Here is a 19177-nt window from a genome sequence, read left to right as displayed (position 1 = left end):
TTGTCATAGAATAAGAGGGAAGATCCTTTCATGGATTGAGAACTGGTTCAAAGACAGGGAACAAACGGTAGGAATAAATGGTAAATTTTCAGAATGGAGAGGGGTAACTAGTGGTGTTCCCCCAGAGTCAGTCCTAGGACCAATCCTAGTCAACTTATTCATAAATGATCTGGAGAAAGGGGTGAGGTGGCAAAGTTTGCAGACAATACAAAACTGCTCAAGATAGTTAAAACCAAAGCAGACTGTGAAGGACTTCAAAAAGATCTCACAAAACTAAGTGATTGGGCAACAAAATGGCAAATGAAATTTAATGTGGATAAATGTAAAGTAATGCACATTGGAAAAAATAACCCCAACTATACATACAATATGATGGGGGCTAATTTAGCTACAACTAATCAGGAAAGAGATCTTGGAGTCATCGTGGATAGTTCTCTGAAGACGTCCACGCAGTGTGCAGCGGCAGTCAAAAAAGCAAACAGGATGTTAGGAATCATTAAAAAAGGGATAGCGAATAAGATGGAGACTATCTTATTACCCTTATATAAATCCATGGTACGCCCACATCTTGAATACTGTGTTCAGATGTGATCGCCTCATCTCAAAAAAGATATACTGGCACTAGAAAAGGTTCAGAGAAGGACAACTAAAATGATTAGGGGTTTGGAACGGGTCCCATATGAGGAGAGATTAAAGAGGCTAGGACTTTTCAACTTGGAAAAGAGGAGACTAAGGGGGGATATGATAGAGGTATATAAAATCATGAGTGATGTGGAGAAAGTAAATAAGGAAAAGTCATTTACTTGTTCCCATAATATAAGAACTAGGGGCCACCAAATGAAATTAATGGGCAGCAGGTTTAAAACAAATAAAAGGAAGTAGATCTTCACACAGCACCCAGTCAACCTATGGAACTCCTTGCCTGAGGAGGTTGTGAAGGCTAGGACTATAACAGAGTTTAAAAGAGAACTAGATAAATTCATGGAGGTTAAGTCTATTAATGGCTATTAGCCAGGATGGGTAAGGAATGGTGTCCCTAGCCTCTGTTTGTCAGAGGGTGGAGATGGATGGCAGGAGAGAGATCACTTGATCATTACCTATTAGGTTCACTCCCTCTGGGGCACCTGGCATTGGCCACTGTCGGCAGACCGGATACTGGGCTGGATGGACCTTTGGTCTGACCCAGTATGGCCATTCTTATGTTCTTACACAACCGTGCACAAGCCTGAGTTTCTGCCTTTTAGAAGATTAGGCCCTTACTACAGTTCTAAATTTCTCCGCTCTCTTCCATGCCCCAATCCTCTTGTCCCAAAATTTGGATTTAACTGTGACAGGAAGTTTAAAATTTGTGACCATAAACAAATACATTCATTTCCTGTCAGTGTATTAAGTATTCTTTATGTATTAGTTTTGTGTACTATATATTTTTTACTTCTATACCAATAAAAACACAATAAAATTATCAAATGATCAACTGTTATCCTAAGACAGACAAAGCACAGAAGACTAGTTTTCTCCAATGCTGTCCAACCATTTTACAATACTAATCATGGCATCTTGTAATATAAGGGCCAGTCCCACATATACTTATTACTGAGCAAAATGCTTACAATTGTAAGAAGTTCTTTTAAAGTCAACAGAAGCATGAATTACACTTGATCAAAAGCATTTGTAGGTTCAGGCCCTAACATAAAGATAGTGGAACAATAGGTAACACACAGAGCACTTAAAAAGCTCACTTTTTTAATAGGAGGAAAGAAGCAAACATGTTTAAAGCTAATGTCCTCTATACCCTACTTAAATTACACAATATTTAAGGACCCATATACTGTGCATTTTATCTACTTTCATGTCATTCATTCATTGCTTCATATACATTGTTACAGGATGTACTCAACCAGATTCTTGGTTGGTGAGCTGAATTATCTTCAATGGAGTTATTCTGATTTACACCAGTTTACAACATACTTTGTGTAATTTAAGTAGAGTACAGGATTTTAAAGAGTCAAACCTATGACATACATTATATATAAAATTTCCTTATTGATTTTTTTAATTTCTTGGCTGGTCAATAGAATTTGTCCTTACAGAACAAAAAAGAAATATTGTAATATTTGTGTCCTAATAATTATTGTTTTAAACTACTAGTTCCACTTAAACTAGAACAATTGCTACCTTTTGAGGGGCCAAAATCCTCTGCCTGAACTTTTCAATTGTATCTTGACCTGCAGCAGTCCATGCACTGACAAATGCTTCTGCTTTGTCTTGATCAAGGTGAATGCTCTCCAGCTGCTGTTGCAGAATAGCTGGTTTCAGGTTATGATACACTGCCTGTATAGCAGAAAAAACAAGTTAAATCTATTTTGGTACATGCAACTTTAGTACTTGATTAAGAAAAGCACTTTTCTAAATAGGGATGCTCTTCTCTATAGAGGTCTAAATGGTTCGTTTTTTCAGTCGAAAATAAAGTACTCTATTAATGCAAAACAAAAACATGTGTTACATGATTACTATGACCCTGGGAGCCACGTAATGCCAGTTGACAAAGGACCCACCATACTGTATCTCACATCAGGCCTGACCCACTCATTACATCCAACACACTGTTGTCATAATATTATCTAAAATGTGTCACATACGATATCTTATGTAAACTGCTGACCCACAGGTACCAAAAATCATTGTGTGGTATACATACATGTTGTGTGTGAGCTGTATTTGGGAGGCAGTGCATAAATCCAGCTTGTCCTAGACAAAGGAATGTGTATTTACCTGTCTGACTGGCTTGCTTCCAGGCAGAGGACAACTGAAGTATATTTACATTAAAGTGAACAAAGCCATCAAGCTAACAAGCAGGGGAGAAGACAATATAGTAATCACATCTGGGGGACAGAATCTGCACCCCAGGAAGCCTTCCTGGCTCTTGAGGCAGAGAAAATGGACATTGGAAAATATAATGAGAGCAAAAAGCCATTGGAGTTATCTATCGCTTTGGGGACATAAGGTACAGCAGCCTCTGAGCCTGTGAAAATTGGATCGCCTACTTCAGAGGCTAAGGATGTTGGTAACTTGATGGAAGTAAGAAAACTGCTTAGGCAAAGATTGCAACTTGCTAAAATTAAGTTTTAGTCACTAGAAAACATGTTTTATTTTGTTTTGCTTGTAACCAAACCGGTCTCTTTTTCTCTTGCTTAGCATCACTTAAAATTCTGTTCTTTGTTAATAAACTTATTCTTGTTTTACTACAAAACCATCTCATTGCTGTCTATTAAAGTGAAGTGTGAGTCTTCAGCTAACCTAACCAGGTGATGCGTTCTGTTTCTTTGGCGGCAGAAACATAGTAACTTAATTACTATGAGTGTCCAGTGAGAGGGAATGGACACTGCAAGGAGATATCTCTGGGGGAATTCAGGTTCACTGATTGTTACCTGCAAGGCAAGGTTTGGACTGGCAGAGTCTTGAAGAGTTTGCTGGCTAGGCAGACAGGCTGGTATGCCAGGGAGCTGACAGACAGCTTGGCAGTAGCAAAGCTCTCACTCTTTCTGGGGCAGAGGGATGACACAGTAGAGCTCAGTTCTGGTTGTCTTGAGCAGAACATCACAATTACATTTTTTCAAAACTATTATTTTCCACAGGTAGATATTATTATTAAGCAATGCAAAAGTTACAATGGCCAACATATCTTTCCATCCATTAAAAATAAGTGTTCTGTTCTTTATGGCCTAGTATATCACCTTGGCACTTCTTCATGGAAACAAAAAAGAAAGTGAAGCCAAAACCCATTTTTAACATTTTCTGTCTTTCTTTCCCAAACTGACCTTTTCCTAAGATTTTATTATTTTTTATATGAGTAAAGCACAATCCAGCACAGAAGCATTTTGACTAACTTTATTTACTGACAAAAATATTCACACTTTCTTTAAGAACGATATTAAACACTTAGATTAGAGATGTAATTTAGCCAAAATGTATGCAAAACAACATTGAACCAAACCGCAGGCCCAAGTCTGCAAATTCTTACTCATAAAAGTAGTCCCACTTAAATGGGATTACTTGTGTGAATAAAGACTGCTTACATAAGCACATTAGAACACAAGAACGGCCATACTGGTCAGACCAAAGGTCCATCTAGCCCAGTATCCTGTCTTCTGACAGTGGCCAATACCAGGTGCCCCAAAGGTATCATCTTCAAATTTTGCCACCTCACTGTTTACCCCTTTTCCAGATCATTTATGAATATGTTAAATAGGACTGGGCCCAGTAAGGGAATGAACAGAACAGGTAATCATCAAGTGTTCTATTCCCTGTCACCCATTTCCAGCTTCTGGCAAACAGAGGCTAGGGACACCATTCCTGCCCATCCTGGCTAATAGCCATTGATGGACCTATTCTCTATGAACTTATCTAGTTCTTTTTTGAACCCTGTTATAGTCTTGGCCTTCATAACATCATCTGGCAAGGAGTTCCACAGGTTGACTGTGCACTGTGTGAAAAAATACTTTCTTTTGTTTGTTTTAAACCTGCTGCCTATTAATTTCATTTGGTAACCCCTAGTTCTTGTGTTATGAGAAGGAGTAAATAACACTTCCTTATTTACTTTCTCCACACCAGTCATGATTTTATAGACCTCTATCATATCCCCCCTTAGTCGTCTCTTTTCCAAAGCCCCAGTCTTATTAATCTCTCCTCATACGGAAGCCATTCCATACCTCTAATGATTTTTGTTGCCTTTTCTGAACCTTTTCCAATTCCAATATATCTTTTTTGAGATGGGGTGATCTCATCTGCATGCAGTATTCAAGATGTGAGCATACCCATGGATTTATATAGAGGCAATATGATATTTTCTGTGTGATTCTCTATCCCTTTCCTAATGATTCCCAACATTCTGTTCGCTTTTTTGACTGCCACTGCACATTGAGTGGATGTTTTCAGAGAACTATCCACAATGACTCCAAGATCTCTTTCTTGAGTGGTAACAGCTAATTTAGACCCCATCATTTTATATGTACAGTTTGGATTATGTTTTCCAATGTGCATTACTTTGTATTTATCAACATTGAATTTCATCTGCCATTTTGTTGCCCAGTCACCCAATTTTGTGAGATCCTTTTATAGCTCTCTGCAGTCTGCCTGTATCATCTTCAAATTTTGCCACCTCACTGTTTACCCCTTTTCCAGATCATTTATGAATATGTTAAATAGGACTTGGCCCAGTACAGACCCCAGGGGACACCACTATTTACCTCTCTCCATTCTGAAAACGGACCATTTATTCCTACCCTTTGTTTCCTATCTTTTAACTAGTTACCAATCCACGAGAGGACCTTCCCTCTTATCCCATGATGGCTTACTTTGCTTAAGAGCCTTTGATGAAGGACCCCGTCAAAGGCTTTCTGAAAATCTAAGTACACTATATCCAGTGGATCCCCCTTGTCCACATGCTCGTTGACCCCTCAAAGAATTCTAGTAGATTGGTGAGGCATGATTTCCCTTTACAAAAAACATGTTTACTCTTCCCTAACAAATTATGTTCATCTATGTGTCTGACAATTTTGTTCTTTACTATAGTTTCAATCAGTTTGCCCAGTACTGAAGTCGGGCTTACCGGCCTGTAACTGCCGGTATCACCTCTGGAGCCCTTTTTAAAAATTGGCGTCACATTAGCTATCCTCCAGTCATTTGGTACAGAAGTTAATTTAAATGATAGGTTACATACCACAGTTAGTAGTTCTTCATTTTCACATTTGAATTCCTTCAGAACTCTTGGGTGAATACCATCTGTTCCTGGTGACTTATTTCTGTTTAGTTTATCAATTTGTTCCAAAACCTCCTCTAATGACACCTCAATCTGGGACAGCTCCTCAGATTTGTCACCTAAAAAGAATGGCTCAGGTTTGGGAATCTCCCTCACATCCTCAGCCGTGAAGACCAATGCAAAGAATTCATTTAGTTTCTCCAGAATGGCAGTATCATCCTTGAGGGCTTCTTTAGCATCTCGATCGTCCAGTGGCCCAACTGGTTGTTTAGCAGGCTTCCTGCTTCTGATGTACTTTAAAAAAAAAATTGCTATTGCTTTTTGAGTCTTTGGCTAGCTGGTCTTCAAATTTTTTTTTGGCCTTCCTAATTATATTTTTACACTTCATTTGCCAGAGTTTATGCTCCTTTCTATTTTCCTCACTTGGAATTAACTTCCACTTTTTAAGTAGAGGCTTACATGATTGATATCTTAAGTAATAAAGCTATTTCAGAGTAACTTTGTATAATATTATGAAATATTTATCTAAAACATCATTTCAGAGTAACTTTGTATAATATTATGAAATATTTATCTAAAACATCATCAGGGAGGAAATGTTTCTCACAGTTTTGCAAGTGGGTTTTATTGTTGTTGTTTAAATATTTTATGCACCATTTTAAAGTATGTCAATGTATTTATGTATTTAGTGGCTTAGATTTTTTGCCACCCACAACAGCAAATGTTGCTGGCGCCCCCACAAGCAGCTGAATTTCCACACACACACACACACACACACACACACACACACAAGCTCGAAGTGATGTGTCATGCCCCAGGAAGTTGGGGTCCAGGGCCCCTAAGACTGGCTCTGGTACTTAGGGCCAGATTCTGATACTCTTGCATAGCACCTTACTCCATGAGTTCTCCCATTCACTTCAACAGAAACAGGGTTGTATCTGTGAAGCTTGATTCTGCTCAGTGTGAGTGAGAGGATCACAAGCTGGTGCTCAGAGATGTGTTGATAAGCACAGGATACAGACTGAGGGCAAGCTTCTACTCCCCTTTACTCACATTAAGTAAAACCTTGCTCCTCAAGTACAACCCTGACTTCAATGAGACTACTTGCCAAGTAAGATACTATGCAACATTAGTAAAGGAGGCAGAATCAAACCTTAAATAAATAGCAAGACTGTGATATTTGTTTTCGGGAAGTGTCTATTTTAACTTGCTCTGTATAGGAATTTTTCTACCAAACAAGCATTATGTTTCAAATATTTAACAATCCATACTGATAAAAACGGTACCTGTTCCAAAATAAATGATATAGTTTCAAGGACTAAATGAAGATCTTGCTTCTCCACTGAAAACGCAGCTTGCAGTTTTTCTTCCTCCTCTACACTGAAACTGCTCTCAGCCTGAAGTACAAAAAAGGGTTTATTCCTGGTATTCCATCTGCCATCCAGAACTCATTCTCCAAAAGGCAAGTTTAGTTAAAACATTAAAGAGTCAGGGTTTTCATGTGTGTGTGTTTGTTTGTAAATGGGAGAGGAAAAAGAAACCTTGTCAGAGGAAAAAATATATCAGTATACCAAGGGCCTGACCAAAAACCCACTGACTTCAGGGAACCTCTCCATTGCTTTTAATGGGCTTTTGATCAGGCCTTTATGAAATATGCATACAAGTGCACACTTCTTTCTCTCTGTATATAAAAAACATGTTTGAAATTACTATGCAAAAAACTCATCTTTTGACCACATTTGATAATATGCATTATGTGGAAAAGTTACATATTTATACTTGACAATACAAACCAGTGAAAACAGTGTAATGTGCACTGGCTGGACTAGAAATAAAAGCACTAAAGAGAAGGCAAAGATGCAGTGCCCCAGATATATATGCTTCTCTTGGTTTGCTATTGACATTCCTCTGGTCTAAACACAGTCTATTTTCTTCTAAAAGACTCAATAATAAAGGTCTATTTGGGGAAATTTAGAAAACCACATACAAAAAATCAAAAATCTACAACATGACGTATTAAAGATCATTGAATGGAAAATCTTACTGAACTAATATACTGAACGTTTAAACATAATGCAAATATTGTCATCTGTTAAAACAGAATGTTTGATGTCTAAAACATAGAACAACATAGTGAGGCCAATTAGCAATCCAGTAACTGCACAGCTACTCAAAAAAAGCAATTGAGCTGTCAGAGCAAAGATGATGTAATTACAAGGAGACCTAGATGGTCAAAATATTTGAATCTCTAACAAGAATGCAAAAATGAAAATGTTAGTTTAATCTTTGTATGCAGTGTTGTTGTAGCCACACTGGTCCCAGAGTATTAAAGAGACAAGGTGGGTGAGGTAATACCTTTCATTGGACCAACTTCTGTCGGTGAGATAGACAAGCTTTCGAGTTTACACGGAACTCTTCTTCAGTCCTGAAGAAGAGCTCTGTGTAACCTTGAAAGCTTGTCTCAGTTTAATCTTTAGCTTTTAGAAGGAAATATGAACCTTTAAGTATCTTCGCTAACACAAGGAAGTTTATTTAAAATTTCCACCAATTCAGTGCTCTCTACAGTTAGACAACTCATGGCTCATGAAACTGGTAATGTAATACAGAGTCTTCAACCCAAGTCATTCATTCAAATCCAGTGCAGGCCAATAGTCACCAAAAATTATTATGCTTTATAATGGTAATTTAATAGTTTAGGTGACATTAAGTTAATGGCTCTTTCCCCCTGCTAGTGGGCAAATATCTTCATTCATAAATAAATCACAGTTACTATTACCAGACTCTTGTTAGTAATTTCAGCAGAAAAATCAATAATTGAATCAAAGAGATGAAACAACCCTCACATTCCTAGAGGTGGTCCCAATAGAGCATAGTTTGAACAATAAAGGTAAATTTGTATTATTATTATTTTCAGCCACGCTGTGCTGTCCTATGTCTAGACTTCAATTTCCAATGCTATCAGTTTGTCACCTTCTATAATTCTAAATTCTTCAAAAAAAAAAAAAAAAAAAAAGTACAAGTTTGCATCCATCAAACACTGGTACAATGACTAGGGGAAATTGGAAACAAATGGGCAAATATGTACCCATGCACCTGGAGGGCAAGACCAAGTTTCCGTTACTATTGTTCTCACTATTATATATTGTGCTTTTCTGTTCTCATACAACAAAAATTAATAAAAGACGTGCCTCTAATCTAATTAATCTAGCTACTAGTATTCCTTTTCCATTTTATATAGGCCACAAATGCAGATTGTGCATAGGCTTGATTCTATTCAATCTGACCCATCTAGATTCATCCATTCCTAGCATGTACACAGAGGCACATTTTTTGACTAAATATTGTACAAAACCTAACTTAGGATCAAAAGAAATATTTCATAAAGTCAAAAGAAAACTTCCAGCAAAAACAGCGTTTGTTTGGATTTAAACATTTTCCTCTAGCTTTCCACTTGAGCACTTTTCTGATTCATTAGTGCCAGAAAGTCAATTTAACACCAGATATAAACAAAAGTGACTACTACTGACTATTCATTCTACTTTCATTGCCCAAACTGCGAGAAATGAAATACAGGCAGCCAGCATAAATGGTGAATAATTAATTATGGGCTTTATTCTCACCTCTAACATCGCAGGGGCATAAGAGGGGAAAGCCAGCTCCATCCTTCCTCCCAAACCAATGGAAGCCCCCCTGTAGAAGCTCAACAGTGGTCCAGATCCACAAATAAACAAGGCAGGGTCAAGAGGCAGCAGAACCCATATTCACTCAAATCCATTAGGTAATCCTGTGAAACCTACTGCAGAATCTACAATACCTTGTGGTTCCCCGGGAAGGCAGAGGGCTGGGTGGGAGGGAGGGATTCCTTTTGACTTTGGAAGATCCCTCCAGATTCATATTTTATAATCCCCAGGGATTTACCCTGGAGGGGCAAGGGTGGGGTATGTACAACAAAAAGGAAACTTGTGCCTCCCAATGGAAGAATTCCAAGGAAAAAGTTTCATTACATGGCATTTTCACCCTCCTATGCAAAATTAACATGAATAGAAGAGATCATGAATGCAGATTTTTAAAATACCTTCAGTTTTAATAATCCTGAGTGTTAGTACTGGTTAGAAGCACTGTTTTTAAATATTATTTGAAACCGGTGTTTCCTTTGAAAATATGCTTTGTTGATATCTCTTGCTTGACAATATTTCATAACTTTTTTTCAAAGGTTAAGGGTCACAATTGCTCAGTTTTGCTTCATAATTCTTACACGCCAGAGGACATACATGTTGACACACTTGTCAAACAAAAAACGTGACAATCTCCATCATACAGAATAGTACAATAACAATCATGACATCCTTTACAAATAAAAAGCAGAAGAGCTTCTGCAGATTATTGTATTATAGAGCTGATCAATATCACATTCCATAATGATTTTTGTTCATGAGTTGGCAGATTTCTGGGGTTTCATCCGTGGCATTGTACAGGGTCTGTAAACATTGACATGATTTAGGATTTTAGGTATAATTTATGATTTGTAAATTAAAATTTGTAGCAACTGCATCTTTATATAAACACTGGATCTTGAGGGCTCTTTGTGCCCAGTCTTTCCTTTATGCGTCTACCAAACAAAGGTTCTATTTTATTAGATCTTTACATTTCATCTTGCATATTGAGCAAGCAAGTAATGTCAAATCACAGAAAAAATACACTTATTTCCCCCCACAGAAAAAGTGCTTTTATTTTCCTCCACCAGAAGTACGATACTATTTGCCACTCAAAATAAAGATGTAATTCTGTGGAGAAAAAAGGGTGTACTTTTTCTGTAATTTGAAATAATGTGTATGTTAAACATGCAAGACAAAACGTAAAGATTTAAGAAAACAGTATCTTATGACCTCATTCAAAAAAGTATAAAATACACAGTAACTGACATATGCATTATAGAGTTTTAAAATTTATTAAAAAGTGAGGGCTAAGGGATTATTGTTAGACTATACAAACCTTTAGATGAAGCTTTTGAAGGATGCGGGAGAGTAATCGAGGAAATTTGCCTGGGTCTATCATGTTAATGAGCAACACTGCTTTTTTTATGCTAAATAAAATGAAAGAGATCAGGTAAGTTTCCTAATGTAAACATATTGGCTTTAAACAATGTAGTACAAATATTTTTGTTTTCTAATGTTTCACACACCAAGCACACTAGTGCTATTGGCATCTAATCCAAATGGATTTGATACTTGATACTTTAAACACAATTTATAAAAATTATAAAAATTCACTGTGAGAGAAACAGAACCAGTGTCCAAGTACTGTAAGGATCAAAATAGGAATAATTCCACCCTTCAATTAAACCGAGGCAGAGCTGACGCCCTGGGTGCTTCAGCCCAGCCCACTGTATGATACTGACATGGTCTCACTGCCCCATTAGTGGAGAAACCCACATGCTGGAAACCTCAAGAGGCACAGCACTGACCCACTGGGGACACAGGCCCTGTACCCTTGGCACACTGGGGAGTTGGGGTCCCAGTCCAGATGTCCCAGCGTTTGGGGGGGTCCCAGCCCCGGTGCCCCCGGCACACTGGGGAGTTGGGGGTCCCAGCCCCGGTCCCCCCGGCACACTGCGGAGTTGGGGGGTCCCCAGCCCGGGTGTCAGGCTGGGGCGAGCCGGTGACGCGGGTGCTCCCGGCTCCACCCTCCCCGCCGGGCCGGGGCTCCGCAGGCGCCGCTCTGCCGGGCGGTCCGTACCTGCCGCTCTCGGGGATGATGGGCGCTGCCATCCTGGCCGCCGCCGCTGCCTGGTTCCGCCGCCAGCGCCCGGCAACGAGGGTAGGCGGGGCGGACGGGAGCCCGGCAGGCTCAGCCGGCCCCGCCCCCAGTCCCGGGCGGCGCTATGGGCGGCCCTGGCTGGCCGGCCCCCTCCGCCAGTGACTGTCCTGATTCCCTCCCTCGCTCGCTGCCCGGCGGGAGGGGCCCGGGGCCCGCGTGGGGCCTTGGAGCTGAGGCTGCTCGGCACCCGCCGCGCTGCGGATCCCTCCCTGTCCGCTCCTGGGGGCGCGGGGCCTGCAGCGTGTTTATCCGACCCCCGCCGGGCTACAAATTTCCCTGGCAGGCACGGTCCTTGCTGTGACTGGTTCCCGCAACAGGGGCTTGTACTCGAATAGGCTGGTTTGGAGCTTAGCGTCCTGTGCGCGTGGTTGGGTGTTTGATTTCGGAGTCGGCACAGAAACCTGGCAGTCCGGCGTAGCAGAGCCAATGCCAAGTGTAAGGTAACAGCTCGGCTGTTACAGAACCTGAGAGCAGAAGGAACCGACCCAGGAGGTTTAAAAATCCTATGGAAATCTGGTATTTATACAACTAGACGCTCTTCTCAAGCCTTGAACCCGGCCCCGACCCTGAAGGGGAAACTGACTATAAACCAGAGGGAAATTGACTTGAGTGGTTTTCCTTGTCCAATCTGGGGGAAATGAAAACACAGCCCATACATTTTAAAAGGCAATTGCATTCTAAAAATTCTTTATATTGATATCATCTAAGGCCTTGTTTAGATTAGGATTTAAAGGTGTGTTGCTAGAACATGTTATCTGACACGTTCTAACTAAACCTAATTTCCCCCTACTGTTACACCTTCTTGTCAACTGTCTGAAATGGGCCACTCTCATTACCACTTCAAAAGTTATTTTTCCTCCCTGGGTATCCTGCTGTCAATTGAATTGTCTCCTTAGACTGACCTCACACTTGTTAAGGCAACTCGCATCTTTTCATGTATTTATACCTGCTCCTGTATTTTCCACTCCATGCATTTTATGAAGTGGGTTCTAGCCCACGAAAGCTTATGCCCAAATAAATCTGTTAGTCTCTAAAGTGCCACAAGCACTCCTCCTTGTTTTTGCTGATTCAGACTAACACGGCTACCCCTCTGAAACTTGAAAAGGCTAGGCTTCCCTCTTGACTTTATCTCAACCAGTTTCATGTTCAGCACACACTATCTTGTCTATGGTAAACTTTTCAAATGTGTTAGTTAACTAAAACATTTTAACACACTTTTTTATTCTAGTCTAGATACAACCAAATTCACTACCCCAGTGTGGGTGTGAGGAAGTGTTTGAGTCATCATAGTTGAAATCCTGTCATTTAAAAAAAAAAATTGGTGCTCCCTAAAAGGCAGCTTTGAGGAGAGAAAGAGAAAATCATTCTCTTCTTTGGTAACTACAGTCCTGTCCCTACATCATCTCTTCACTGTTCACATCTGAACCATGCTCAACTCTTGAAATTTGAGGCTGGTGTGGAACTTTCTGTGTGATGGCTGCTCAGGCCCTCCAACTCCCATTGATCACACCAGCTCCACACCATTTTCAGACCGCATCTTTCTCCAGAGCTCAAGGCAGCAAGGAGATAAGCTTCAATGAATCTAGTACTTTCCACCCGACAATCTCCATTGCATCACCTCACCCAGCACCCCTCCCAACAGTAGCAACGTCAACACCTTTCATTAGCAACAAGCCCTGTAGTACTAACATAGGGGAGGGCAAACTATGGCCCGTGGGCCGGATCCAGCCCATCGGGGCTTTCAATCCGGCCCATGGGATTGCCAGTCCTGTGGCGCAGCGGGGCTAAGACAGGCTCCCTGCCTGCCCTGGCCCCATGTCACTTCTGGAAGCAGCCAGCACCATGTCTCTGCAGCCCCTGAGGGAGGGAAGACGGGGGGGGGGGGCAGAGGGCTCGTGCACTGCCCTTGCCAGCAGGCACTGCCCCCCGCAGCTCCCATTGGCCGGGAAGGGGAACCATGGCCAATGGGAGCTTCGGGGGTGGTACCCACAGGCGAGGGCAGCGCGCGGTGGAGATGCCTGCCCTGCCCCACCTCACCCCCAGGAGCCACTGCTGGACATGCTGGCCACTTCCGGGGGCGGGGCAGGGCCAGGGAGCCTGCTTTAGCCCCGCTGCGTGCTGCCGCCACCCTGGAGCTGCTCGACATTAGTGGCACCGGGCTGGAGCCTGCATCCCCAACCCCCTACCCTGAGCCCCCTCCCGCACTCCGCACCCCCTCCTGCACCCTAACCCCCTGCCTTGAGCCCCCAACCCCCTGCTGCACCCCACACCCCTCCTGCACCCCAACCACTTGCCCTGAGCCCCTTCCTGCACACTGCACCCCCTCTCACACCCCAACCCCCTGCCCCAGCCCTACATTCATGGCCCTGCATACAATTTCCCCACCCAGATGCGGCTCTTGGGCCAAAAAGCTTGCCCCACCCCTGACCTAACATCACCATTTTACCCCCACCCAGAAGCACACATGCCACCATTGACGCAATACTTCCCATCCCACTAGCACTAAATGTATGTATGTATTTTTATTTTAAGTTTATAAAATAGGCAATTGTAAAGCCTGGGTGCATTTATTATAATAAAAAAATGAAAAAGCTGAAAATAACAGTTAAATGTGGTTGAAAAGGTTTGTGAGATATTACCAGAAAGGACTTGCCAGCAGATTGTAGAGACAATGATTTCAGAAAGAAGGCTGAAGTTGTTTGGACATGCTGTACGGATGTCAAGAAACTGTACTACTAGACAAGCCCTTGATTGGACGGCACTTGTGGGAGGCAGAAAAGAGGGGGACAACACATGACACAGAAGAAAACCATTCAGAAAGATGCTGCTGTCATGGAAACAGACTATAACAGAGCAAAGAACATAGCATTAGACAAATGGAGGTGGAAAGATTGTGTTGCCTTGTGTCAGAAAGCACAAGAGCATCTAATATATAATAAATAACAAAGGATTATGGAACTGGAGTCATGGCAAGAAACCATGGCAGGTGCTGGAGTCAGATGGAGAGAAGTTGAGAATCCTTGATCAAAGAAATTATTAATAATTTATGGAAAGAAATATGTTAAACATATAGAGTGAAATCATAGCCATGTTGAAGTCAATAGGGTTGAAAAACATGATAAATTGCACACCTATTCAAGTGATTTATTCATGCAATGTGATTAACAGATCTTTTCAAAATTGTTCCACCATCTAATAGTATATCAATACCATAAATTGCCCAGCTTTGTTGCTCTAGACGTACTGCTGTAGACCTTGAAGTGACTGGGCTGTGGTGAGGCGTTTTAATCCATCTACAGAAATCTTTTGCAGGATCAGGGTCCTAGGCATTATGGCTGAGATTTTAGGGAATTTAGCTGAATTTAGCTAATGAACATTGGGCTTCTAAATCCCTTGAACAGCTTTTTAAATCTCAGTCTCCATGACCACATATGCCTTACCCTTCTAAGGTATAGAATCATATATTCTGTTCTATTGTAGGCTGTGAAGCACAAGTACCAATAGACCCTTAAATACTGTTTTCATATAATTTGAACAGAAATGTTTTACAGACTGTTCTCTTCACTCAACTTTTCAGTTAGAATTCATGCAGGAATTTCCTTTGTAATTTTTAATTTTTAAAATACTCCTACAGAAGACAGAGGAAATATGCATAATTAAAGATGCTTTGAAAATGTTCATATTCATTGCTGTTTCCAGCTCCAAAGTCTCTCCAAAGCAACAACAACAACAAAAAAAGCGCTCCTACTGCCGCGCACCCCCAAGGATCCACTTGCGCACCCCACTTTGGAGACCACTGATCTAACCTTCTATAATCAAAAGCAGTATCTGCAGACAATACTTTGTTCATAATGTGAACCTACTTGTAAGACATGATCTTATGAGGGACCAAGGTCCATACACTCCCACGTGAATAGAGATGGAGGGAGCTCAGTACCGTGCAGGAGCTGGCCCCAAGAGAACAATACAATTACTTTTATGGATGGAAAAAAAGGATAAAATCCTTTGCATGTTTCATGCCAAGGTCAAAATCAGAGTTGATGAAGTGCCAGTATTACATTGTAACAAATGTACAAAGGGTGCTGTTAGCCCAAATCCTACACAGCTACTTTCCAAGTGGAATGAAATCAGATATGGGTTACTGAAGCATGCATAATTTACTTGAAAATGCTAAAGATTATGTCTAGTGTGCCAAAGTGAGAATCTACAGACTAAGCATTGTCTTTGTAACAAGATAAGAAATTCAACAGAACTAGGATATTATGATTCTGGTGAAACTATTTATCTGGGGCATGTCTCAAGTTCTACTGGTTTGGGGCTAGAGTCCTTAATCTGGTTTGAAAATAGTGCTTGAGCTCAGTTTTGCTTTGTTAGAGGGTGTTAAAGGGATCAAGAGAGTTGCCTGAAAAAGGCTTCAAAGCATAGTTGTTGTTTTTTTTTACTGCAGAGTCTGGTGAACATTAACTATTGAGTTCGTTCCTCAACAGATGTTGACATGTATAAGTTCAATAACAGGACAGATTCATTTTCCTCTAAATGATGGAGTGGATCTGACTGGCTTCTAGCCAATACACAGAAGTTTATTTTAAACCAGAAGGAATGGGTTAGTGGTCTAAGCATAGGATTGAAATATCTAGACACTCTGGAGCCACAGATTTGAATTCTCTCAAAGCTGTCAGTCCTTCGTCCTTCTTAAGCACTATAAATAAATTAAGTACTATACAATTTACTGGGTGAGGATCTTTTGGACAAGACTGTAAAATTAGGCTCCATGTGGACAAGATCATATGATACTTTTCATATAAATGGGGGGGGGTCTCCATCACCTGCTGTTTTACAGTATGCCATAGACCAGTTGGCTGCTATCCTCTACTCCAGAGGTGCTGGTGTTGTATGTAGACACTGTAATTTAAAGTATTTTTGGATCCTTTGGGTGGAAGGAATTACCTAAATAATACTAAGCTCCAATAAATAACTTTTCACCCAGAGATCTCCAAGTGTTTAACAAAGAAAGATAAATATGAATATCTCAATTTTATAGATGGGAAAACTGAAGCACAGAGAGGTGAAGTGACTTGCCCAAGCTCATACAGTGAGTTAGTGGTGTTTTTACATGAGCTAACATGAGCATGCTTTTTTTTTTTTTTTGGTCTGCTTGTCATTTTAGACATGACTGTATTTATAAAATTCAATGTGCCAGATCTTCAGCTGGTGTAAGCCATAGCTCCATTGATTATAGTGGAGTTACAATGATTTATGCTACAGATCTGGACATGTGATTAAATAGCAGTTATCTTCAATTGCTAACTATCCTCTACTAAATCTGATGGAGTACGATGAAAATGTGAAGCTGAGACCCAAACAGAAACTGAATCACACAGTGGTTCTATTTTATTCCCCCAGTTGTCAAGACCATAAAGGGTAGAATTTGCTTAGCTGCTCTTTGTGGTCATATAGAGTTTAGACAACACAATGACCAAGCAAATGAGAATTTCGGGGAGAAAAGTCTGTGATGTGGCTGAAAAAAATCCAGGAAGCAAGACTTTGCTAGTTCAGACACATGAAGTGGACGAATGAAGGGGACCTGATGAAGACAGCATGGCAGGAGATGATGGTAGTAAGGAGAACCTACGGAAAGCCAAGGAATCAATGGACGGCTGGTTAGATTGCATCAAAAAAAGATGGTAAGCAGAAGGACCTTAGTACTGTCTCAGACAGACAAAGAATGTGGATGCTTGCATGATGACCAAACCCCAGGTGACCGGATAAGAAGATTGTGTGATGGTATCTTATCTTAATCAGTCTATATTTTTAATGTATCTGGGTTTTCATCTTATTTTAGCCATAGTGAGAACTCTGAGGCACTAGGGACTGTCAGAAAAGCAGCTGTGTGTGTACGGAATAGATATGCTAAGTATAATGACAGTATAACACACTATTTAACTTCTATAATTTGAAGTGTGTGAGTGAATGAGAGAGAGAGAGAGAAAGTGTGTATGTGTGGACAGACCTTGTGAGGTGGTCCAGAGGTGGTCTCCTCCCTGTGTTTTTTTGAATTAGCCTTCTAGAACAAAGTTATTCCAAAAGGCAAAATATTTGCTCTTTAAAAGTATTTTTATGAGGCAAAAAAATGATTTAGTACTGTTATGAGAGGGGATGGTTTTGTAGGAGGCAAGAAAATTATCCAAACTTTCCCTTTAAGTTGCTGACAGATTTTAACTAAAGATCACCTGCAAGTCCCCTCTAACATAGTACTGAATATTTGACATTTAACTACACAAAGCCAATAGGCAAGTGCCTAGGTTTTGTTTCACTCTACTACTTGTTTCTTACATACATCAGTCACTGAGTTTCACTAGCAATAAATAATATATGCTTGACATTGTGTAGTTTTGTTTTCTGCAACTGTGCTCATGTGAATTAAACTTGTGCACTGACTGCTGCTCAGGAAACGGTAGAGGGAACATTGTTTGGAAACAGGAAGTACCATCTTCAAATTGTGTTGTAGTTCCCTATGTACCATGATATTATTTTTATTACCCTTTTCCTCCCTCCCCCTTCCTTTTTATTTCTTACCACCACTTGTTGCATATTCAAATTAGACTACAGCTCTTCAGAGCAGGAGCTGTCTTTCACTCAGTGTTTGTATATGCCCAGCAGAATGGAGTCAAAATCCATTTTAGGATTTCAAAGTGCTACTAGAAGACAAATAATGAGCCTGTAAATGGATTTCTTTGTAGATTTACACTATTCTGGTTTTTAATCACTTGCTTCAGGGATTTACTTATCAAGAGTAATCTGTATCTAGCTGAATCTGTCCAAGAGAATGTTCATTTTCTTCCATGGCTTTGGAGCAGCACTGCCAGGGCTGAAAATCCCAGGTTTCCGGGGTCCCCAGCACAGGGGCAACCCAGCCACGGGGACTAATAGCAGCAGTGAAACTGCCATAAATCATGTCAGTTAGGGCTGTCAAGTGATTTAAAAAATTAATCATGATTAATCACATGATTAATTGCACTGTTAAACAATAATAAATGGTATTCTATTTAAATATTTTAGATGTTTTCTACATTTTCAAATACATTTATTTCAATTACAACACAGAATGCAAAGTGTACAGTGCTCACTTTATATTTATCTTTGATTACAAGTATTTGCACTGTAAAAAAACAAAATAAATAGTATTTTTCAATTCACCTACTACAAGGACTGTAGTGCAATCTCTTTATCATGAAATTAAATTTACAAATGTAGAATTATGTACAAAAAATACTGCATTCAAAAATAAAATAATATAAAATTTTAGAGCCTGCAAGTCTACTCAGTCCTACTTCTTGTTCAGCCAATTGCTCAAATAAGTTTGTTTACATTTGCAGGAGATAATGCTGCCCGGTTCTTGTTTACAATGTCACCTGAAAGTGAGAACAGGGGTTCTCATGGCACTGTTGTAGTCGGCATCGCAAGATATTTATGTGCCAGATGCGCTAAAGATTCATATGTCCCTTTATGCTTCAACCACCATTCCAGGGGACGGGTTCTGCTCCATAACAATCCAAAGCAGTGCGGACCAACACATGTTCATTTTCATTATCTAAGTCAGAT

At 40.4% G+C, this 19177-nt stretch overlaps 1 protein-coding gene across 2 annotated transcripts in view; it reads right to left on the bottom strand.

Annotated features, from left to right (window-relative positions):
• COMMD10 (COMM domain containing 10) overlaps positions 1 to 11569 on the bottom strand; it is a 179059-nt gene extending 167490 nt beyond the window's left edge. The window contains exons 1-4 of one of the 2 annotated variants that reach the window (XM_065406639.1): positions 11495 to 11569; positions 10751 to 10841; positions 7045 to 7155; positions 2176 to 2331 (exon numbers count right to left, since the gene is read on the bottom strand). In XM_065406639.1, the coding sequence (XP_065262711.1) occupies positions 2176 to 2331; positions 7045 to 7155; positions 10751 to 10841; positions 11495 to 11526 (390 nt within the window). In that variant the 5' untranslated portion in view covers positions 11527 to 11569. The remainder of the gene's footprint in view (positions 1 to 2175; positions 2332 to 7044; positions 7156 to 10750; positions 10842 to 11494) is intronic. The other variant, XM_065406640.1, reaches the window with a different exon arrangement.
• Between the last annotated feature and the right edge of the window lie 7608 nt (positions 11570 to 19177).

Source organism: Emys orbicularis, chromosome 6 (genome assembly GCF_028017835.1).
Source record: "Emys orbicularis isolate rEmyOrb1 chromosome 6, rEmyOrb1.hap1, whole genome shotgun sequence".
Lineage (NCBI taxonomy): Eukaryota > Metazoa > Chordata > Testudines > Emydidae > Emys > Emys orbicularis.
This window is presented reverse-complemented; position numbering and strand designations above follow the sequence as displayed.